Source organism: Anguilla rostrata, chromosome 17, assembly GCF_018555375.3.
Source record: "Anguilla rostrata isolate EN2019 chromosome 17, ASM1855537v3, whole genome shotgun sequence".
In the NCBI taxonomy this organism is placed as follows: Eukaryota; Metazoa; Chordata; class Actinopteri; order Anguilliformes; family Anguillidae; genus Anguilla; species Anguilla rostrata.
In genome coordinates, this window is record NC_057949.1 from 834,676 (window position 1) to 857,447 (window position 22,772).

Genomic DNA, 22,772 nt, shown 5'->3' on the forward strand with positions numbered 1-22,772 from the left:
CATCAATATTCTCCAAGTGTTAGTGCAGAGAACAAAGAATACAGTACATGTATACACAATTTTACAGAATAGCAATAACGTGGCACGCCGTTTTAGCTTTAATTCATTTCTAGAGGATATCGCAAATTCAAATTCTAACTAGTTAGAATGCAAATTCTTGATATCAGAAATTCAATTGTAACTAGTTATAATGTGTATTTCTGATATCAGAAATATCAGAAAATGAATATTATTGATATCGGAAATCATATTTTAACTAGTCAGATTGAAAACATTTTTCTCATCATTTCAATGGAAGTTGGAATTTCACCTAGTTAAAAAGCCAATTTCTGATATCATAAAATCAATTACTGATATCAACAATATAATTTAAACTACTTAAAATACCTATTTCTGATATCATGAATTCAGTTTTAATTAGTTAAAATTGGAATTTTTGATATCAATAATAGAATTCCAACTAGTTTTAATTATAATGTCCAATGTTAACTAGTTAAAATACAACTCTTGATATCAAGAATTTCTATTTTAACTAGTTAAAATTTAATTCTTGATATCAAAAAAGATAGGTCCCATTGAAATGAATGGGGAAAACACTTGAATTTTAACTAATTACAATTGAATTTCTGATATCAAGAATTTGCATTCTAACTAGTTAGAACTGTATTTGTGATATCCTCTAGAAATGAATTAAAGCTAAAATGGCTTGCCATACAATTAAACGTGCAAATTTGCGATGTTAATCAAAATTATTTTATTACTCGCCTATAGCGAGGAGAACTGGCTATATTGGATGGTATTGAGCATTGTGTGAATATAATATGCTTATATTAATTTAATAATGCCAGCATTGAAGCTCTGCAGATGGATTTTTTTTTTTTTTTTTTTTTTTTTTTTTACTTTAAAAAAAAAAATTGCAATTGCAAAATACCATTGGCAGCAAGAGTGGGCAGTGTAGGCTCATGCAGCATATGCCACAGGGTTAAACTGAACCCTGCAACAAACCTGCTTTCTTCTTTTCTTTTTGTGCTACTGAATAAACAAAAGCAACTCCGAAATTATGGAAGTCCATCTGTCAAAGTTTATGCTCCTTTGCCAAGCTTTTGCTGTTTTTTGTGCTTAGTGAAGTAATTGTTGTCACTTCCTTGTTTTCGGATCACAACTGCAGAATCTGAAACTGTGCTCTCCACTGGCATGCAGTGTCTAAACATAACATTACATTTATTTGGCAGACACTTTTATCCAAATGAATGGTTTCAGATCATTGACAAAATTCAGTATTAGACAAAGGGAACAAGAACACAAACACAAAAACACATTTTTGTCAAAACAAAACACATTTTTATAAATATTATTTAATTTATTTTATGAAAAAGTTTTCTAACACCCATATCACCCATTCGAAAAAGTAATTCCCCCCTAATTGGTTGCACCACATAGCAGATATAACTGCGACCAAATTTTTCTATATAATTTTATATGATTCTTTCACATTGCTGTAGACAAATTTTAGCCCACTCTTCTTTGCTGAACTGCTTTAATTTAGACAAAATGGTAAATTTTCTAGCATGAACTGCTGGCTTCAGGCCTGCCACAGCATCATTACTGGGTTCAAGTCTAGGCCACTCCAAAACTTTAATTCTGTCTCTTTTTAGCCATTCAGACGTGGACTTGGTCTTTCGGGTTTGGATCATTGTCATGTTGCATGACCTTATTACACTTCAGCTTCGGCTAATGGAGTGACTCCTTAAGAATTTTCTGGTACAGGGCAGAATTCTTGGTTCCTTCAATATTGGCAAGTCATCCAGGTCCCGAGGCAGCAAAGCATCCCCATGCCATCACACTACCACCACCATGTTTGACTGTTGTTATGATGTTCTTACTGTGAAATGCAGTTTTTTTTTCCTCCGCCTCCACTCAAAATCTGTGAGCCAGCTGTTCTAAATGACAAGCACCACATGCCAGTCACATTACATCATCAGCGTACAACAGATGACCCTGTAGCGTCGCTCAGTCTGGACTGCTGCACAATGAACACAGCGTTCAGTTCAATTCAATTCAAAGAACTTTATTTTTCCGTTTGGAAGTTCACTTGGGAAACAGCATCAGTGCACACACACACACATAACAGGGCAGACAGTAAACACAACAAATAGACAGCACACAATGCAGCTTAAACGCACATTTGAAAAAAATCTGAGAGCAGTTATGTCCGGTAGGCTCGGATAACCAGACTGACTCAGCTCAGGAATTCAGGAGCCGGACAGAGGTGGGCACAAACCTTGATGTGGCCCGTTTGCTTTTGAATGCTAGGGATCTGTGTCTGCGGCCTAATGGAGCAGTGCAGAGTGTGTGTCCAAGACTATCTGTGAGCCTTTGCTCCTTGTCCGTTTGTTGCCAAACGGTTCTTGGTCTTGGTTCTTCTATTGCTGCTGATTCTGATGATCATATGACGTGAGTTCAGATGGACCCTGCTCATTGCTCCAAACCAGGCTGTTATGTTGAGGGTGAGGGTGGATTTAATGAATCACTTGTTGAAGGCCTGTAAGACTGATCTGATTGATTGAATCTGGACTTTATGGAGTTTTCTGAGAAAAAAGTGTTGACATTCAGGGATGATTACACTGTTTACCTTTAAGGTGAGTTTATGGTCAATGGTGGTGCCAAGGCATCCCTCAACCCTATCAGGGCTGAGATGGTGGAATGTCCATGGTGATAGTCAAGGGCCAGTTCTTTGGCCTTGTGAATACTGAGGAACATTTGTAAGGTCCCAAATGATCAGATGCAGATGTTGGTTGACATCCATTTGAAGCAGTTTTTGTGCCACCAGGTGAGGCTCAACCTTACTGAAGGCGCTTAAGATATCCACATAGATCAACCTGACGTAGGCCTTGTGCTTCTCTATGTGGATATAAGCAGCATACACCAGTGACAGAACTGCATCCTCGACTCCCGTATGTTATGTTTATAAAAACTGCAGTGGGTTGGTGTGCTTGCCTACCTCCTCCAATACGCTGGGAAAGAACACGATCCTGTCAGGTCCAGGTGATTTGTTTGGGTTTATTCTCTTGAAAACGCATTCCTCTTTCACAGGTGAGCGACATGGCAGTCAGGTCAGAGATGAGCTCCTCCCTCTCCAGTGTAAAGCTATGCTGGTCGAACCTGCAGTGGAAACTTCAGCTTTCCGCCCTGCTGACGCAGTGTTCTGCCTTGGAGTTAGATATGATGGGGTTTTAGGAGGGATCTGCCAGGGTCATATCATGTCGCCAGTGATGTGTTAGTATCACATTAGTGCATTCATATCAGGGGAGTATCCACCTCTTGTCAGGCATTAAACAGATGGATGGATGGATGGATGGATAGATAGATTATTTGTAGTTAAAAGATGGCATATATAAACACTGTGCCATGTACCTATGTAAGCAAATATAGTAATCTACAAGTTCTTATTTATGTACTTTTCACCAGCCAACCAACCCCACACTAAAAACTTTGCATACACAAAACTGTGCTTGCGCAGTACAGCAGCTTGGTTTTCTTGCGGAAACATTATTCAACGAGTCATACATTTTCAATTTATACAGACTAAGAAGGTTTGAGACACATTTCAGACTCAATAACTTCAAACAATGGTAGTACTCTTGCCATTCCCACCCTTAATGAAGGTTACTGTACACTAAAAAACATACTTCATAGCACAGAGGCACTTATCAAAAACAGAAAGGGTTTTCTAAGTACTCCTGGGAAAGATTCCCACCCGTGTTCTCTCAACCTGCCACTTCATTCTCCAGTTAAATTTGTTTAATACTTCTGTCCTCTCCTCTATGTTTAGTACTTCTGTCCTGAGCAGAGCCTATCAGGTGAATTCGCATGTCCACAACATAGGGGATGAAGTGGACAACATTATTTATTCGCTTCCCCTATTTCTTGCATTAACTTTGTTTGAAAATTCTTCGGTAACACAAGCTTGACTGAAAAAATGCTGGAGTACAACGTTTGTCTAAAAAGTAACTAAAAAGTTATGAGAACTATCTTAAATTTACATTAATTCATCTTTAAAACCAACCCGTCAATTTAATATGAAAAGTTTCAATAAAAATCCAACAGAACTGAGAAACCCAACTATAACTTTATAATATGTACGGTATGAAATTAAACACACGAGAGTATTTTTTAATATGAATATGTTCTCGATGGCTACATTTGGGCTGCTCTGAGACACGGGCTGTGTTTGCACATCCGTATGAGACTCGCTAGATTTAATCTGGAAGGTAAACAGTGTGGCTCACTGATCTCCATGGCAACGCAGAGCCAAACAGAGCCGCTTCCCTTCGTGGGTTCCGCACACTATTATCAGCTTCCATATGTAAAAAATACACAGTATCACCTGTTACCATAATCTATCTACAGAAAGTAATGCAGCATTTATGGTTAATAATAATAATAGTACTGACTATTTACTTTACATTGACAATTTGACCAAACATTTGACTAAAATATTTAAATTACGGTGCATTTTTTGTACACACTTTGCACATCAGAAAATAAAAAATACTGAAGCTTTATAATGAAACAGGTATGTGTGTCTTTCAGTGGGAGTGTCAGTGTGATGGTGATAATAATAATAATAATAATAATAATAATAATAATAATGAAACAAATTGTTAATGATAACATTAACACTGCAGTATCAATGATTAATAAAGCAATAATAACTACACTGTACATAATTTACATTAAAAAAATACAAAGTAATTATTCATCTAACATACTCAATTATATATATATATCATAAATACTAAATATTACCAAACAACATTACTGAACAAGACATTTAGAAAGGGCAGGCTTTCCACATTTCCCCATTGCAGGTTTGAATTTGCGCTGTTGCTATGTTACACTCCCCATGGTACAATCTCAAAAGTTATGATCTTAAATGAAGTTCAAAGCTTCCCCCGTCTCCTTCTTAATGATACGTTTATATATATTAATACCAACTAACCAACAAAGTATTTCTTAAACATTAATAATGCAGCTAATAACTTTGAGCATTAATACGACATGGTAATCTAAAGTGTGACCAGTCGTGTTCTGCTGAAAGACTGCAGTACCTCAAGCCAAATACTCCTTCAGTACTTACATTAAACGCGATACGTTTTAGAGTTTCAGGAACATATTTTGTTTTATCTGATGTAATCATGATAGTTGGGGTCAGCCTGCAAAAACACATGTTTTACCATTTCCATTTGGAATGGTTATCGATTGATGAGTCAAACAAAATATTTTCTATTTTTGTACATAATCAGTGCCATAATCATTGTGTCTGAAATAAATATGTTTTGCTAATGTACTTCAGTACTACCGGAAAACATGCAACATTGAGTTTGGGTAAAATCCATGGAACATGATCTAGGCTGCATCAAAATTCAGCCTATTTTTTTTTTTTTTTTTGTCATGTATAGCTTGTGTGAAGATGAAGAAACTATATAAATAAAAAATGTAATTAATCTTTTAAAAAAAATTTTAGGGAAGGTGGCCTTTAAGGAAACTATAGGTCAACAGAGCCATTTTGCACACATTCTAGGATAACTAAAAGAGATGTCTTAGTTTTCTTTTGTGTCAAGGCTGGTTTTGTGCATCGATGTCCAGCCCACTGTTTGTATTTGCTAGTATGCTGTAGGGGTTTTAATATTGACACGAGGAAAACAGAGGTACATGTGAGTTTGAGTTTGCATATATGCACATTGACTGAGGTGTGATGTTAAAACAATACCCTGTACTCTGGAGACTGATTGAGAGACAGCAATGGTTTAAAGAACAGTGCAGTCGTTGAACTTGGGGGAGTGCCATTCCCTTTGTATACTGAAATTCAAAAGCCACCCCCTTGTTAAGGGGGGGGGGATTCTGTAAAACATAATGATTCACATAAATTAAAATAAATTAATTAAAATATTCACAGGAGAAAAGAAAATCTTTCCTGTCGACTGGACATTTTCACATGATTGGCTTTTTTCACATGTGACTGACTTTTTCAAATGTGAAAACAAACCATGTGACTTGAAATAGCATAGGTTTCTTTTTCCAGCTCTCTTTCCAGTTCACATGTTTCTTACCTTTATGTTAATACACAAGAGCACAGTACCTCTATGACAGACACAGCATCATTTCATGTGTTTCAACAACTTGCAAATGTCCACTGATTTCTGTTTTTACATCCCACAGCAAGAGTGCATCAGACCCAAGGGAAAGTGGTGTTGTACAGTGTGCCACTATTAGAACACTGTAGTGCAGTAGGTAGTGTTCTGGATTCATGGCCTAAGGGCTGTGTTTTCAAATCCCATCTGAATAACTTCTGCTGATGCTATAAATTTTAGTGTGTTGATAATGTTGCCGTGCTGTGGCACTGCAGACAAATAGCATGCCTAAAGCACACACTTACCTACAGTGTGCATGTAGACTGCCCGACACTTACCTACAGTGTGCACATAAACTGCCCTACACTTACCTACAGTGTGCACATAGACTGCTCTACACTTACCTACAGTGTGCACATAGACTGCTCTACACTTACCTACAGTGTGCACATAAACTGCCCTACACTTACCTACAGTGTGCACATAAACTGCCCTACACTTACCTACAGTGTGCACATAGACTGCCCTATACTTACCTACAGTGTGCAGATAAACTGCTCTACACTTGCCTACAGTGTGCACATAAACTGCTCTACACTTACCTACAGTGTGCACGTAGACTGCTCTACACTTAATAATAATATCTTTGCATTTATATAGTACCATTCTGAATGCTCAAAGTGCTTTACAGTCAGAGGGAACTCACCTCACCCACCACCAATGTGTAGCACCCACCTGGGTGATGCACGACAGCCATTTTGCGCTAGAAAGCTAATCACATATTGGCGAAGGTGAAGAGGGAGAGAACATATTTTAGCCAATTACATCTGGGGATGATTTTGGTGGCAGTTTGCGAGAGCCAGATCTGGGATTTAGCCAGGACACCAGGGAACCCCCTACTCTTTGCGATAAGTGTCATGGGATCTTTAATGACCACAGTGAGTCAGGACCTCGGTTTACCTTACAGTGTGCTGCAGAGGTTCTTACATTGTGCTGCAGAGACTCTTACAGTGTGCTACAGAGACTCTTACAGTGTGCTACAGAGACTCTTACAGTGTGCTACAGAGACTCTTACAGTGTGCTACAGACTTTTACAGTGTGCTGCAGAGACTCTTACAGTGTGCTGCAGAGGCTCTTACAGTGTGCTACAGAGACTCTTACAGTGTGCTACAGAGACTCTTACAGTGTGCTACAGACTCTTACAGTGTACTGCAGAGACTCTTACAGTGTGCTACAGACTCTTACAGTGTGCTACAGACTCTTACAGTGTGCTGCAGAGACTCTTACAGTGTGCTGCAGAGGCTCTTAGAGTGCGCTGCAGAGACTCTTACAGTGTGCTACAGAGACTCTTACAGTGTGCTACAGAGACTCTTACAGTGTGCTACAGACTCTTACAGTGTGCTGCAGAGACTCTTACAGTGTGCTACAGACTCTTACAGTGTGCTACAAAGACTCATACAGTGTGCTACAGACTCTCACAGTGTGCTACAGAGACTCTTACAGTGTGCTACAGACTCTTACAGTGTGCTGCAGAGACTCTTACAGTGTGCTGCAGAGACTCTTACAGTGTGCTACAGACTCTTACAGTGTGCTACAGAGGCTCTTACAGTGTGCTACAGAGACTCTTACAGTGTGCTACAGAGACTCATACAGTGTGCTGCAGAGACTCTTACAGTGTGCTGCAGAGACTCTTACAGTGTGCTACAGAGACTCTTACAGTGTGCTGCAGACTCTTACAGTGTGCTACAGAGACTCTTACAGTGTGCTACAGAGACTCTTACAGTGTGCTACAGACTCTTACAGTGTGCTGCAGAGACTCTTACGGTGTGCTGCAGAGACTCTTACAGTGTGCTACAGACTCTTACAGTGTGCTGCAGAGACTCTTACAGTGTGCGACAGACTCCTACAGTGTGCTACAAAGCCTCATACAGTGTGCTACAGACTCTCACAGTGTGCTACAGAGACTCTTACAGTGTGCTACAGACTCTTACAGTGTGCTGCAGAGACTCTTACAGTGTGCTGCAGAGACTCTTACAGTGTGCTACAGAGGCTCTTACAGTGTGCTACAGAGACTCTTACAGTGTGCTGCAGACTCTTACAGTGTGCTACAGAGACTCATACAGTGTGCTACAGAGACTCTTACAGTGTGCTACAGACTCTTACAGTGTGCTGCAGAGACTCTTACGGTGTGCTGCAGAGACTCTTACAGTGTGCTACAGACTCTTACAGTGTGCTACAAAAACTCATACAGTGTGCTGCAGAGACTCTTACAGTGTGCTGCAGACTCTTACAGTGTGCTGCAGACTCTTACAGTGTGCTACAGAGACTCTTACAGTGTGCTACAGAGACTCTTACAGTGTGCTACAGACTCTTACAATGTGCTGCAGAGACTCTTACAGTGTGCTACAGACTCTTACAGTGTGCGGCAGAGACTCTTACAGTGTGCTACAGACTCCTACAGTGTGCTACAAAGACTCATACAGTGTGCTACAGACTCTCACAGTGTGCTACAGAGACTCTTACAGTGTGCTACAGACTCTTACAGTGTGCTGAAGAGACTCTTACAGTGTGCTGCAGAGACTGTTACAGTGTGCTACAGACTCTTACAGTGTGCTACAGAGGCTCTTACAGTGTGCTACAGAGACTCTTACAGTGTGCTACAGAGACTCATACAGTGTGCTGCAGAGACTCTTACAGTGTGCTACAGAGACTCTTACAGTGTGCTGCAGACTCTTACAGTGTGCTACAGAGACCCTTACAGTGTGCTACAGAGACTCTTACAGTGTGCTACAGACTCTTACAGTGTGCTGCAGAGACTCTTACAGAGTGCTGCAGACTCTTACATTGTGCTGCAGAGGCTCTTACAGTGTACTACAGACTCTTACAGTGTGCTACAGACTCTTACAGTGTGCTACAAACTCTTACAGTGTGCTACAAAGACTCATACAGTGTGCTACAGACTCTCACAGTGTGCTGCAGAGACTCTTACAGTGTGCTACAGACTCTTACAGTGTGCTACAAAGACTCATACAGTGTGCTACAGACTCTCACAGTGTGCTACAGAGACTCTTACAGTGTGCTACAGACTCTTACAGTGTGCTGCAGAGACTCTTACAGTGTGCTACAGACTCTTACAGTGTGCCACAGAGGCTCTTACAGTGTGCTCCAGACTCTTACAGTGTGCTGCAGACTCTTACAGTGTGCTCCAGACTCTTACAGTGTGCTGCAGACTCTTACAGTGTGCTGCAAAGACTCTTACAGTGTGCTGCAGAGGTTCATACAGTGTGCTACAGACTCTTACAGTGTGCTACAGAGACTTTTACAGTGTGCTACAGACTCTTACAGTGTGCTGCAGAGACTCTTACAGTGTGCTACAGACTCTTACAGTGTGCTGCAGAGACTCTTACAGTGTGCTACAGAGACTCTTACGGTGTGCTGCAGAGGCTCTTACAGTGTGCTACAGACTCTTACAATGGGCTGCAGAGGCTCTTACAGTGTGCTACAGACTCTTACAGTGTGCTACAGAGACTCTTACAGTGTGCTACAGAGACTCTTACAGTGTGCTACAGAGACCCTTACAGTGTGCTACAGAGACTCTTACAGTGTGCTACAGACTCTTACAGTGTGCTGCAGAGACTCTTACAGAGTGCTGCAGACTCTTACATTGTGCTGCAGAGGCTCTTACAGTGTACTACAGACTCTTACAGTGTGCTACAGACTCTTACAGTGTGCTACACACTCTTACAGTGTGCTACAAAGACTCACACAGTGTGCTACAGACTCTCACAGTGTGCTGCAGAGACTCTTACAGTGTGCTACAGACTCTTACAGTGTGCTACAAAGACTCATACAGTGTGCTACAGACTCTCACAGTGTGCTACAGAGACTCTTACAGTGTGCTACAGACTCTTACAGTGTGCTGCAGAGACTCTTACAGTGTGCTACAGACTCTTACAGTGTGCTACAGAGGCTCTTACAGTGTGCTCCAGACTCTTACAGTGTGCTGCAGACTCTTACAGTGTGCTCCAGACTCTTACAGTGTGCTGCAGACTCTTACAGCGTGCTGCAAAGACTCTTACAGTGTGCTGCAGAGGTTCATACAGTGTGCTACAGACTCTTACAGTGTGCTACAGAGACTTTTACAGTGTGCTACAGACTCTTACAGTGTGCTGCAGAGACTCTTACAGTGTGCTACAGACTCTTACAGTGTGCTGCAGAGACTCTTACAGTGTGCTACAGAGACTCTTACGGTGTGCTGCAGAGGCTCTTACAGTGTGCTACAGACTCTTACAATGGGCTGCAGAGGCTCTTACAGTGTGCTACAGACTCTTACAGTGTGCTACAGAGACTCTTACAGTGGGCTGCAGAGACTCATACAGTGTGCTACAGAGACTCTTACAGTGTGCTGCAGAGACTCTTACAGTGTGCTACAGAGACTCTTACAGTGTGCTACAGAGACTCTTACAGTGGGCTGCAGAGACTCATACAGTGTGCTACAGAGACTCTTACAGTGTGCTGCAGAGGCTCTTACAGAGTGCTGCAGACTCTTACATTGTGCTGCAGAGGCTCTTACAGTGTACTACAGACTCTTACAGTGTGCTGCACATGCTCTTACAGTGTACTACAAACTCTTACAGTGTGCTACAGACTCTTACAGTGTGCTGCAGAGGCTCTTACAGTGTACTACAGAGTCTCTTACAGTATGCTACAGACTCTTACAGTGTGCTGCAGAGACTCTTACAGTGTGCTACAGAGACTCTTACAGTGTGCTGCAGAGGATCTTACAGTGTGCTGCAGAGACTCTTACAGTGTGCTGCAGAGACTCTTACAGTGTGCTACAGAGTCTCTTACAGTGTCCTACAGAGACTCTTATATTGTGCTGCAGACTCTTACATTGTGCTGCAGAGACTCTTACAGTGTGCTACAGAGACTCTTACAATGTGCTACAGACTTTTACAGTGTGCTGCAGACTCTTACAGTGTGCTACAGAGACTCATACAGTGTGCTGCAGAGACAGTGTGCTACAGAGACTCATACAGTGTGCTGCAGAGACTCTTACAGTGTGCTGCAGAGACTCTTACAGTGTGCTGCAGAGACTCTTACAGTGTGCTACAGAGACTCTTACAGTGTGCTGCAGACTCTTACAGTGTGCTGCAGAGGTTCATACAGTGTGCTACAGACTCTTACAGTGTGCTACAGAGACTCTTACAGTGTGCTACAGACTCTTACAATGTGCTGCAGAGACTCTTACAGTGTGCTACAGACTCTTACAGTGTGCTACAAAGACTCATACAGTGTGTTACAGACTCTTACAGTGTGCTGCAGAGACTCTTACAGTGTGCTGCAGATACTCTTACAGTGTGCTACAGACTCTCACAGTGTGCTGCAGAGACCCTTACAGTGTGCTATAGACTCTCACAGTGTGCTGCAGAGACTCTTACAGTGTGCTACAGACTCTTACAGTGTGCTATAAACTCTTACAGTGTGCTACAGACTCTTACAGTGTGCTGCAGAAACTCTTACAGTGTGCTGCAGAGACTCTTACAGTGGGCTACAGACTCTCACAGTGTGCTGCAGAGGCTCTTACAGTGTGCTACAAAGACTCTTACAGTGTGCTGCAGAGACTTTTACAGTGTGCTACAGACTCCTACAGTGTGCTACAGAGACTCTTACAGTGTGCTACAGGCTCTTACAGTGTGCTACAGACTCTTACAGTGTGCTGCAGAGACTCTTACAGTGTGCTACAGAGACTCTTACAGTGTGCTACAGGCTCTTACAGTGTGCTACAGACTCTTACAGTGTGCTGCAGAGACTCATACTTGTGTGCTACAGAGACTCATACAGTGTGCTGCAGAGACTCATACAGTGTGCGGCAGAGACTCTTACAGTGTGCTAGAGAGGCTACTCCACACTACTTCATGATAAACAGAAGATTACTTATAAACATTTTTGTGGCTCTGGACAGCTGACAGAGACACTCACTGACATTAGATTTCTCAAGCAGATCTGAATATTTCTCTGTTTCTCTCATTATACATAGGTGTTATGTAGGATTCAAGGCAAGATCCTATAAAATCAGTAATGAATTATTAGCATTATTAATATATGTGTTAAATTAGTTTGGCTGATTTCATGTATATGACTAAAAGTATCTGGACACCCTTGGTCTGGGGCTGTTTTTCATGGTTTGGGCTAGGCCCCTTATTTTCAGCAAAGCCAAAACTTAATCCAATGACATTCTAGATGATTCTGTGCTTCCCCAACAGCTTGGCGAAGGTCTTCTCCTGATTTCAGGGCACACAGCGAGGTCCATATAGAAACAGTTTTGTCAAGAACGGTGTATACCAACTTGACTGGCCTGCACAGAGCCCTGATCTCAACCCCATCCAACACCTTTGGCATTAATTTATACGCCAACTGCAAGACAGACCTAATCGCCCAATCAGTGCTCGACCTCATTAATGGTCTTCTGGCTGAATGAAAGCAAATCCCTACTGCAATGATCCAACATCCAGTATACAGCCTTCCCAGAAGAGCAGATGTTGTTATAGCAGCAAAGGGTGGACCACCTCCATATTAATGTCCATAATTGTGGATGAATGTCAGGTATCAACATACTTTTTTCCATGTTGTGTATATTTTTGGTTGGATTTGCGTATATATACCATTCTAAAGAAGAGGGAGACATCAGGCTTTTGGATGGATGGAACTAAAACTCACTGAAATGTCCAGAGATTAATACAGTGGCTTTGGCAGTGTTGTCGTTCATAATTAAACCCTGATGTTCTCAAAAATCCATACCAAAGTTCTGCTGGAATAGTTATTTTAGTCCATATGCTGTTTATATGCATTATACTTTTAGAGTGTTTCTAAATAATATGCACTGCACAAGCTGAACAGATGTGTGAAAATCCACCAGATGAGATGGCCTGTTGTGTCTTTGAGACATGATGCATGATGGGAGGGGGATACAATTCATATTGTGCAGTGTTTTTTTACATTTCGAAAACCTCACCAATAAACTAATTATGGCACCCGCCCACCATTATTTATAACGGCCAGCTAGGCCTGGCTTCTGCGACCTGTTGGAATTTCAGACAAATGTGTTTCACTACCTAATGGCCCTGCTTCCTAAGCAGGCTTCCAGTAATGTTCCATTTGACAGAGTATCAAATCTAACGTCCAATTATACATCACATCCAGGCTAAAGCACTGATTTTGTGCCATCTCACTGGGGAACACACAAAGTGCCATTCATTATGTGAGCTCTGCGACTCCATCTGGTTCTGTTAAAGGATCTTTCAGTTTAAATGAGTTATGGGTTGCCAGTTAGCAAGCCAATCCACTCTGTTTTCACATGGGCTGAGGCCACTGTTTTAGATCCACCAGTCTCTCAGAGTGTCCTTCAACAGTTTATTTTCTTCAGCTGTCCTTACAATGGTGCTATCCTGTTTCCCTATATACATAAATGTATTAAAGATGGCCAATTTTATGTTTAGAAATAGTAAGACATTGCATCATGTAGTCTTTCTTTGTTACATTCTTTGTGTCATACGCTGTGTGATACAGTTCAAAATGCAATTGCAAATATAACTGAAAACAGTGATTCCCAGCATCAAGCAAGCCACAAGTGATAATTTGTAAACACACAGAATATATGATGGTATGCGCCAACTTCAAAAACCAGTGATTTTAAGTGAATTTTCTTTTTCAAAATAGGGACCTCTATATGAATCTATACACCAAATTTCATCATATTAGGTCAAGCCATTAATGATTTATATGCACCTGTGAGAAGCCAAACCCTCTCAAAATTAACTGGCTTATCCTTTCGCAATAAAACCACAAACAATAATACCTGTATAGAGGCTGGTCTGTAAAGATGCACCATAACAATTAATTTGTGTAATGGTCCATTTTTGTACGATCAAAAGCATTTAAGTCTTTTTCAAAAAAGAAAAGGCACATGTGGGGCACTCATAAATCTATACCTCGTGACGAGAGGGACCTACATACCAAGTTACTGTCTAAGCTTGTGAAGCAGAAACGATTTTATGTGTACACTATAGCACCACCAGGTGTCCAATATGGCCCATATTTTACAGCATCCAAGAGCTCAGACATCCAAACAAGCCAGCCTCAGACTTATCAGATAAAAGGTATGTGGGATCAATATGGGCAAATAAAAATGAACAAAAACAGTAGGGTTCCAGTACTTAAAGAGCTTGGGCCCCTAAAAATGCTTAATATTTTACTATAGCCAAGGCTGGAGAGGGAACCAGTTCTGTTTCAATTCAGTTTATTTGAAAGTCAATTAATGGCCTGAAAAATGTCCATAATGTTCCAATGAATGAAGTGAATGGAGGCGCTGGAACAGGCAGGCTGGCCTGCATTTCAGTTAAACTACGCAGAAATAGCAGCTGCTCAAGGCTGCTAGCATTGCGGCATGCCAACGACTGAAGTGGCACAGGGGACACGTTGAACACCGAGCCTGAATGAACAGGGGAAGGGAGGAGAGAAAAGGAAAGGAATGAACAGAGGAGAATAGGCGGGAAGCGAAAGAGAGTGGGGAAGGGATCGGGAGATTTATAAAGGGGCAGGGAGAGAGAGGAGGGAGTGAGCAGGGGTGGCGATAATTGCTGGGGAAGAGTTGTGCACAGGAACTTATTAAAGGCAGGAGGAGGCGTGATTACTCACCCCAGGCCCCCAGAGACAATGACGCTAACATCATCAGTTTTAATTAAGCCGGAAATGCGGCTCAGATTAATAAGAGTATTATAAAGGAACTTAAGAAGAAATACATACAGATTCTGGCTCCAGTTCAAAGTTTTTAAATTACAATTAAGCAGACTGCCTAAACAAAACTTTCTTTCCCAGGCGCACAGAAATTGGTTTGGCTTCATTAAACGGCCTCGTCTCCCTGGGTGTCTGGGCACCGTGAATGCACATAATGGGAACTCGCTGGATTATTTCCTAACTGACAAAAAGCAGCCTGTGAAATGCAGCAGCTATGCCATACGAAGTGTATTGCTGCGTTGAACAAAAAAAGAAAAAATGGCCGCTGACTATCAAGAAGGGATTTTGTGTATGAAACCAGCCAAGGTGATTCACTCATCCACAGGAAGCCTCTGAGGATGGGTTTGTGTGGGTAGACCCTCCCTCTGAGGATGTGTCTGTGCGGGTAGACCCTCTGTGGATGTGTCTGTGCGGATAGACCCTCCCTATGAGGATGTGTCTGTGCGGGTAGACCCTCTGAGGATGTGTCTATGTGGGGAGACCCTCTGAGGATGTGTCTGTGTGGGTAGACCCTCTGAGGATGTGTCTGTGCGGGTAGACCCTCTGAGGATGTGTCTGTGCTGGGGAGACCCACTGAGGATGTGTCTGTGCTGGGGAGACCCACTGAGGATGTGTCTGGGCTGGGGAGACCCTCTGAGGATGCGTCTGTGTGGGAGACCCTGAGATGTGCTGTGGGTGACTTGTGGTGTGTGTCTGCGGGAGACCCTTATGGTCTGGGTATGTGGATGTGTGTCTGGGGTAGACCCTCTGTGGATGTGTGTCTGCGGGTAGACGCTCTGTGGATGTGTGTCTGCGGGTAGACCCTCTGAGGATGTGTCTGTGTGGGGAGACCCTCTGAAGATGTGTCTGTGCGGGTAGACCCTCTGTGGATGTGTGTCTGCGGGTAGACCCTCTGTGGATGTGTGTCTGCGGGTAGACGCTCTGTGGATGTGTGTCTGCGGGTAGACCCTCTGAGGATGTGTCTGTGTGGGTAGACCCTCTGAGGATGTGGGCAGGGGTGAAGTGTGACTGACAGCTGGCTGCGAGGGCAGAGTGTTTGAACATAGACTGCCATAGATGATAAAACACCCTGTGCTATGTGTGTGCCTGTCCACAGCTTCCCGCATAGGGGCCATATCCTTCACTCTCTCGAGAATGAGATACGCAGCACTTCGTTTCAGGGCCAGTGGCTTTTCCTCTTTCTTCATCAATGACACATGGCAAGGCCCACCACATTAACTGTCATGACAGACAAGTCAGGAGGCCTTCACAACCTCTAAAACTCACAGCACCTATCTGACTTCTCTCTCTCTTTCAAGGATAAACAAACAGCTGTGCTCTTTCCTGTGCTGCGATCACAAAATCAAAAAAGTATGCCTTGTGAAACCGTTAATCAGTAGAATATTACACTGTGGAAATGTACATACTACTCTTACATTTTCAACAATGTTTGGCATTGCATTAATGTAGATGAACTATACATACTTGTCTGGTTTAAGACTTCACACCAAGTGCAGTTATTTTACATAAAGCAGAGCTGTTATTGTTATTCAGGTAGAGGAATGTATGAGCTCAACCCACAAACAGAAAACAGCCTGCAGCAATATTTTAAAATTTGTCCATCTGGGTGGCAAACATGTAGAACTGGCAACACCACTGCCAGAAGCCTGCAGTGGTGGGATGCACTATGAAACTGCCTGTGTCGCTGTGGGCATCACATCATCACACTGGTTACATATACTAACACTGTCAAAATGGTTATTAGCTTTACCCCAGTGTGTACACTAAACACTGTTGCTGCCATTCATTATATTCAGAAAAATCTTCCACATACTGTATATTGCAGACAAACAAGACAGTCATCTCATTCACTTCTTCCGTTCTCATTTTCTTCTTAACTACAGGAAGTTCCCCTTTGTTTCCATTGCTTATTGAAACTACTGTATCTTGTCACGTCCCTGAATGAATTTTCAGGAGGTGCATCAAACTGGGGTGTTTCAGATTCAGTGGAAAACAGAACTTTCTATGGCAAGAATACAGAGCTGACAATGCAGTTACTGTACAATACCGTCTGTGCAACCATGCTGTAGCAAGCCAGCTCAATTAATAATGTTTATGATATTTATCCAAGTGCTACTTTCGCTGAGTCAAAAGAGTGTGGTAACAAACTCTCAGCCTTTTTTTAAAAAAAAGGCTGCTCAACCCATTTGATTATTTGTTTTGATGGATCTCTCACTAGCCGCTTTCAAAGTCACTTAGATCTTTTCCTCTCGCCGTCTTGATCCAAAATCAAGGTAAACTGGGCTCAGCATTTTTATACATGTGACAGAGTATGATAGGATGTTAAATGCTTAATTGTATCACGCAGTGTACCATGGAAGCATCTGCATTCGTTATGTTCTCCACTCATTTATTGAGGTTTTTCCTTTAATTTGTCACCAGTCTGTGTGTGTGTGTATATATATATATAATATACAGTGCTTTGAAAAAGTATTTGCCCCCTAGTTTTCTCTATTATTGCATATTTGTCACATTGAATGATTTCAGATTTTTAGGCAAAATGTCATATTAGACAAATGGAAACTGAGTGAACATAAACCACATTTTTAAAATGATTTTATAATTTAATGAAATAGTTATCAAATACCCATGTCACCGATGAGAATAAGTAACTGTCCCCTTAACTGCTTGCACCACCATCAATACTGCAACCAAACGCTTCCTGAAATTATTAATCAGGCTTTCACGTTGCTGTGGAGGAATTTCAGCACACTCTTCTTTGCAGAACTGCTTTAATTTAGACTAATTTGTACGTTTTCGTACCCTGCCTCAGCACTCCTATCCGACCCAAGTCAGGACTTTTTGCACTGTAGTTTATTTTAGTGCGTTTCCAGCATATTCCATTAGGTTAGGGTATATTTTTGGTTAGGGTAAATGTTCCCAGCACACACATATGTGCACTTTTTTGGATGTCCCTTTAACATTATTTTTAAGTCACAAAAAACACTGCAGGAACAGCTTTCAATAAAAAGTTGTTTTCCTAAAGATTTTGAATTGTGGATGGTAATTTAAGTTAATTTTATCAAGAATTTTAGCAATTTCAGTACTCAGACTAAATAACCACCAGGGGATGCAACATATCTGGAATATTTCTGTGACCGAGCATGTTTAGAATAATTAAATGTTTCAAAATATTTGCCTGTTCTTGGACCATTCTTGTCATAATGATATCTCACAACCAAATGGAAATATAACCTCAATCTTCACCAACATTCTGGAAAAAAACATTAACTGAGTTGATGGTTCTATGCAAACTCATGGAGTTGTGTATTTTGTGTTTCCATGACAGCAAACACTTCCCAGGATTTCATACTACCATGATGTGTGGAATGAAGGGCTCTGCTGGTCCTGAAGAGCCTGTTGTTTTGTAGTTTCCTTCTTAGAATCAACAATCAACTCATACCCAGTAAACCAGATAAGCTGATTTAACTGTGTAATCAGGTGCTTTAATCGAGTAGTTAAATACTGAGTAACAACAAACACCAGCTGGAGATTGGTAATGTGGTAGATTTATGGCTGTGGTTTGAAATCTCAAGTCAGTTACACCGGCAATCAAAGATTAGGACATGTCACTATACCATAAGAGTACACAGTTTGTGACACAAAGTTCTTGAAATGGGGAACAATAAGTGCCGGTACTCATAAGGGCAAAGCGTAGAAGACCCCGACCGGCACACCGGTCTCTTCCAGCCCACTCGAAACACTGGCTACACAGATCTCTAAAGCGACTGTTTGAGCGACCCAAGTTAAAATGAGTGAACGGTGTTTGTCCAGCATAAATCCAACTGCAATTTTATCCACCGCCTTCAAATATCCTGTGATGACAGTCTGGTTGCTCAGGCAACATCACTGCCTTTGATGAAAGGGCATGCAATAGAGAGTGTCTGCCTCTTCCTTCAGGTACAGGTATTTAATTTCAATTACTTTTCACACAGAATTATTAGGTTATAGAAGCACAGAGAAATGCTTTTTTTTCCCTTCAAATTGGCAGTTTTTATGAATTTGAAGTATTTCAAATGATATTGTATTGTAAGGGAACAGTATTGTAAGGTATGAGGTTTGTTGTGTTCTGTTCAGCAGGTCCATGTATCATTAACAGTTTTAATGGTAGATATGGGTAGGATGTTCAACAAGTGGCAACAGAAGTGTAAACCACAAAGCCAAAAAGCATGTGATTCATTTCTGTTTATTGAAAAAAAAAGTTTTTTTTTTGTTCTGGGGCAGGAAGACTTTTTGCAATTGCATGATGATCTTGGTGCAGTTGACGGTGGTGAAACAAATGCCTATAATTCTGTTCAGATTTAAAGATTTTTTTCCTACAGAAAAATATCGATGGGGCAATATTCGCAAGTATAAAGAACGGCGCTGGAGGCTTAATTCAATGTGCAGAAAAACGGTTTGTAACGCTCACTGTGACGCGGAATGGAGCTTGAAACCTAGCCTGTAGGAAACTACTGTACATGCATAAAATCACGTGTGATCTAAAGACCAAAAAAAAAATCTGCCATACATGGTTTTTTTTTTTGCCATACAGGCTATCATCTATGATAATCTATGAGAATTAGTTAAGTCAAATACGGCTTCCCTTGAGAAATAAACGACCTGATACATATTCTACGCTGCCCTTTTAATTATGATAATAATGGTTATTATTGCAACTACTCTTACTGAAATTACTGCTATAATCATTGTCCTAAATAATAATAATAATAATAATAATAATAATAATAATAATAATAATAATAATAATGTTAAGAAGAAGACTACATGTTACAATAATTATCATTATATTAATATTACGTGATCCGATACGGCGGATGGGGAAAATAAATAAATTATATGCACACACATACAACGACATATACCGAACCATACATAATAATATTTAAAACATGAAAAGCCTCAAAGCCCCACAACAAGCTTCAGGAGTAAGACGACACTCCTTAGGCTGAAGGTGCCTATTTGTCAGTCAGGATGTCGCTTCACAATGCACTGAATGTAGTGTAGTTAGAATCCGTTTCTGGTTAATTTGAACTGAATTTTGAGATAGTTGTGGCTGTGTTCGCACAAGTATTATTCATCGTCTGTAAAACATGGGTATGTCTAATGGCTGAACAAGTGATGCATTCACTTCGTGCGTGGGCTACTTGATACACGCTTAAACCTTGCGAGTTTATAATATTATTCGAAATTACACAAGTATTGACGAATATTGAGTCAGTATTAATTATCTTACAGCGCGAGCAAACACACCTTGCTGAGTGTGACTTCACCCCATATCCTTCCACATCTCCGCAACTTCTATCGTAGAAAAACGTACGCTGTAGAAACAGCGCTTTACTTTTATTAACGTGTTTACTTTTGTGTACATATTATAGCGATCGTCAGGTAGGCTATCCTTGCAAGTGTACTCACAGTCGAAAACAAGATTCAGTAAGATAAACTCAGCCAAGCTATCAAGTCATAATAGTTAACACAATGCAAATATATGACATTTGTGAGACGAGTATAAAATGAACATCCAGTGTTTCCAAGATAAACACATAAGCAAGATGAGACGAGTATAAATGAACGTACAGTGTTTCCAAGATAAACACATAAACAAGAAGAGACGAGTATAAAATGAACGTCCAGTGTTTCCAAGATAAGGACGTTAGGAGATCAGGATCGCCTGTCAGGGAACTGAGCGCAGCTCATTGTGTTAATGCTTTCAAATCAATTACGGAACTACTGGCTATTCAAACGTCATAAACACGCGAAAATTCAGATTCAGGTGATAGCCACGAAAAGAGTCGGCTACAGTACAAATCAGTAGATGAAGCAACTGACTTTCCTTGTGGTGCTTGGCATTTAATTTACTTGCAGTTAAATGGCAACACGGGCGCAACTCATGTTTCACCAGCAATAAAAAGAAAAATGAAACTCTCAAAACTATCTCTCTCTCTCTGTTTCTGTTTTCAAATATTAATCGTACAGAGTTTAAGTCAGGGACGTACCCAAAACCAGCTTGTATTTAAAATGAGTGAAAGTGTATAAAACTTTTGCAGGCATTTCAGCTGCAAAAAAATGTAATATGTTGCGTCAAGGAGTTTTTTTTTTGTTGTTGTTTAACGATAAAGAAAAACCATCTCGACAACTACAGGGAACGTCGTATGTCAAAAGCCGTAAGAACTTCATCAAAGGATTGCTAAACACATATAAATGAGCGAACAGAAAGGCAGTTGCCCTGTTTCTTCCTGAAAATCCACCTCTGCTTTCGTTTTTCAGGAACTTTTGGCACAGCGTGTTTAATCCGGAGGAGTGTGGAGTGCGCATTTATTACACAGCCTTCTTTCAGGTCACATGTGGCGGTGCAGCTGCGTGAAACTGAACTGTGGGGATTTCAGAAGGTACCGCTGACAGGCAGGTGCCTCCCCCACTGCATATATACACACAGAGGCATTCATTTTCTCAATGCAGCAGTGATATTTAACTATGGATCCCTCAGGTGGCTTCCACCAACAAAGCCACCTGTGTCCAAGCAGGGCTGTCAGAGGTATGCATAAAGAGAGAGAGAGAAGGAGAGCTAGAGAGAGAGTGAGAGAGAAAGAGAGGGAGAGGAAGGCAGTTTCACCCACCTGTCCATTCTTGCAGAGGTCTGCCCACATGCTGGTGCCATCCCCACCCCTCATTAGCACATGGTAGATGAAGAAGTAGGTGCCGGGAATGCTGCAGATGAACTTTCCTGAGGCGCCGTCGTAGTCATTGCCCAGGTTTGTGACGACGTCGTCAAACTTGAGGATCTCATAGCCCTCGTGGGGGTTCTTCAGCCCGGCATAGAAGGCCACCCGGGGGACGGTGGTGTACGTGGCCGTGCTGATAGCTCCACTGTATACCCCCGGCCCCATTATCCCGGGCCTGCCTGGGTCCCCCCTCTCCCCCGGGGGGCCCCTGGGCCCCGGGGGACCCGGTTCTCCTGGAGGTCCCGGGGGTCCGGGCTTCCCCGGCCGGCCCGGCTTGCCCTGCGGGCCTTGCACCAAGGTGGAAGGGGGGGGTGCCACGCCCCGTTCGCTCAGGGCCTCGGCCTCAGCACCAACCCCGTACCCAGAACTGGTGCTGGCGCTGGTGCTGCTGGCGGCTTCCTTGTTCAGGTACGGGTCGCAGACCATCCGGCACGTGCCCAGCATCTCGTAGGACCCGGCGTCGGTGCCCACGGAGCTCACCAGCACGGGAATGAGGACGACCAACACCAGGATGAGCATGACCCCCACCGCCGCTACCACCAGGGTCTTCCTCCCCAGGCTGAGCCGGGGGAGGGGCTGCGAGGCCAGCGTGGGTCTCCCTGGGACCGAAATGGCGGCTGCCGGGCGGGGGGTGGGCCAGCCAGCGGCGGTCGGGATGAGAAGACCCCAGGAGCGGAGACGGGAGGCGTCCGAGGGAGCGGGACCCGCATGCACTCTCAGCACACTCCCACGAGCACTCGCACCGTCCGCACAGGAGGACAGGACTGGGAGGAGAGAGGAGGAGAACTCACACAGGGGGAGGGAGAGACAGAGAGAGAGAGGCAGGGAGGATGGCAGAGGGAGAGAGAGGACGGGCAGAGACAGCAGAGAACGGAAAGTGGAGAAGTGCAGAAGGAGTCAGAGAGTGGGTTTGAGCTGATTGATTCTTGGGCAGCCCTTTATATAGAGCAGCCGCGGTGGATCCACCCTCTGGCACAGAGCAGCATGAGGATGCTTCAGCGGCACGTCCTCCGTGCCAGCCCTTAGAGGAGAGGCGCTCTGACACCGGTTTGTCATCACACTGCTTCATACTATACTGCTG

General features: G+C 42.4%; 1 protein-coding gene across 1 annotated transcript in view; it reads right to left on the minus strand.

Annotated features, from left to right (window-relative positions):
* The window catches only part of LOC135243801 (C1q-related factor-like), a 29,832-nt gene extending 7,512 nt beyond the window's left edge, over positions 1–22,320 (minus strand). The window contains exon 1 of the mRNA XM_064315855.1: positions 21,587–22,320. Coding sequence (XP_064171925.1) covers positions 21,587–22,210 — 624 coding nt within the window. The 5' untranslated portion in view covers positions 22,211–22,320. The remainder of the gene's footprint in view (positions 1–21,586) is intronic.
* Positions 22,321–22,772: the final 452 nt, after the last annotated feature.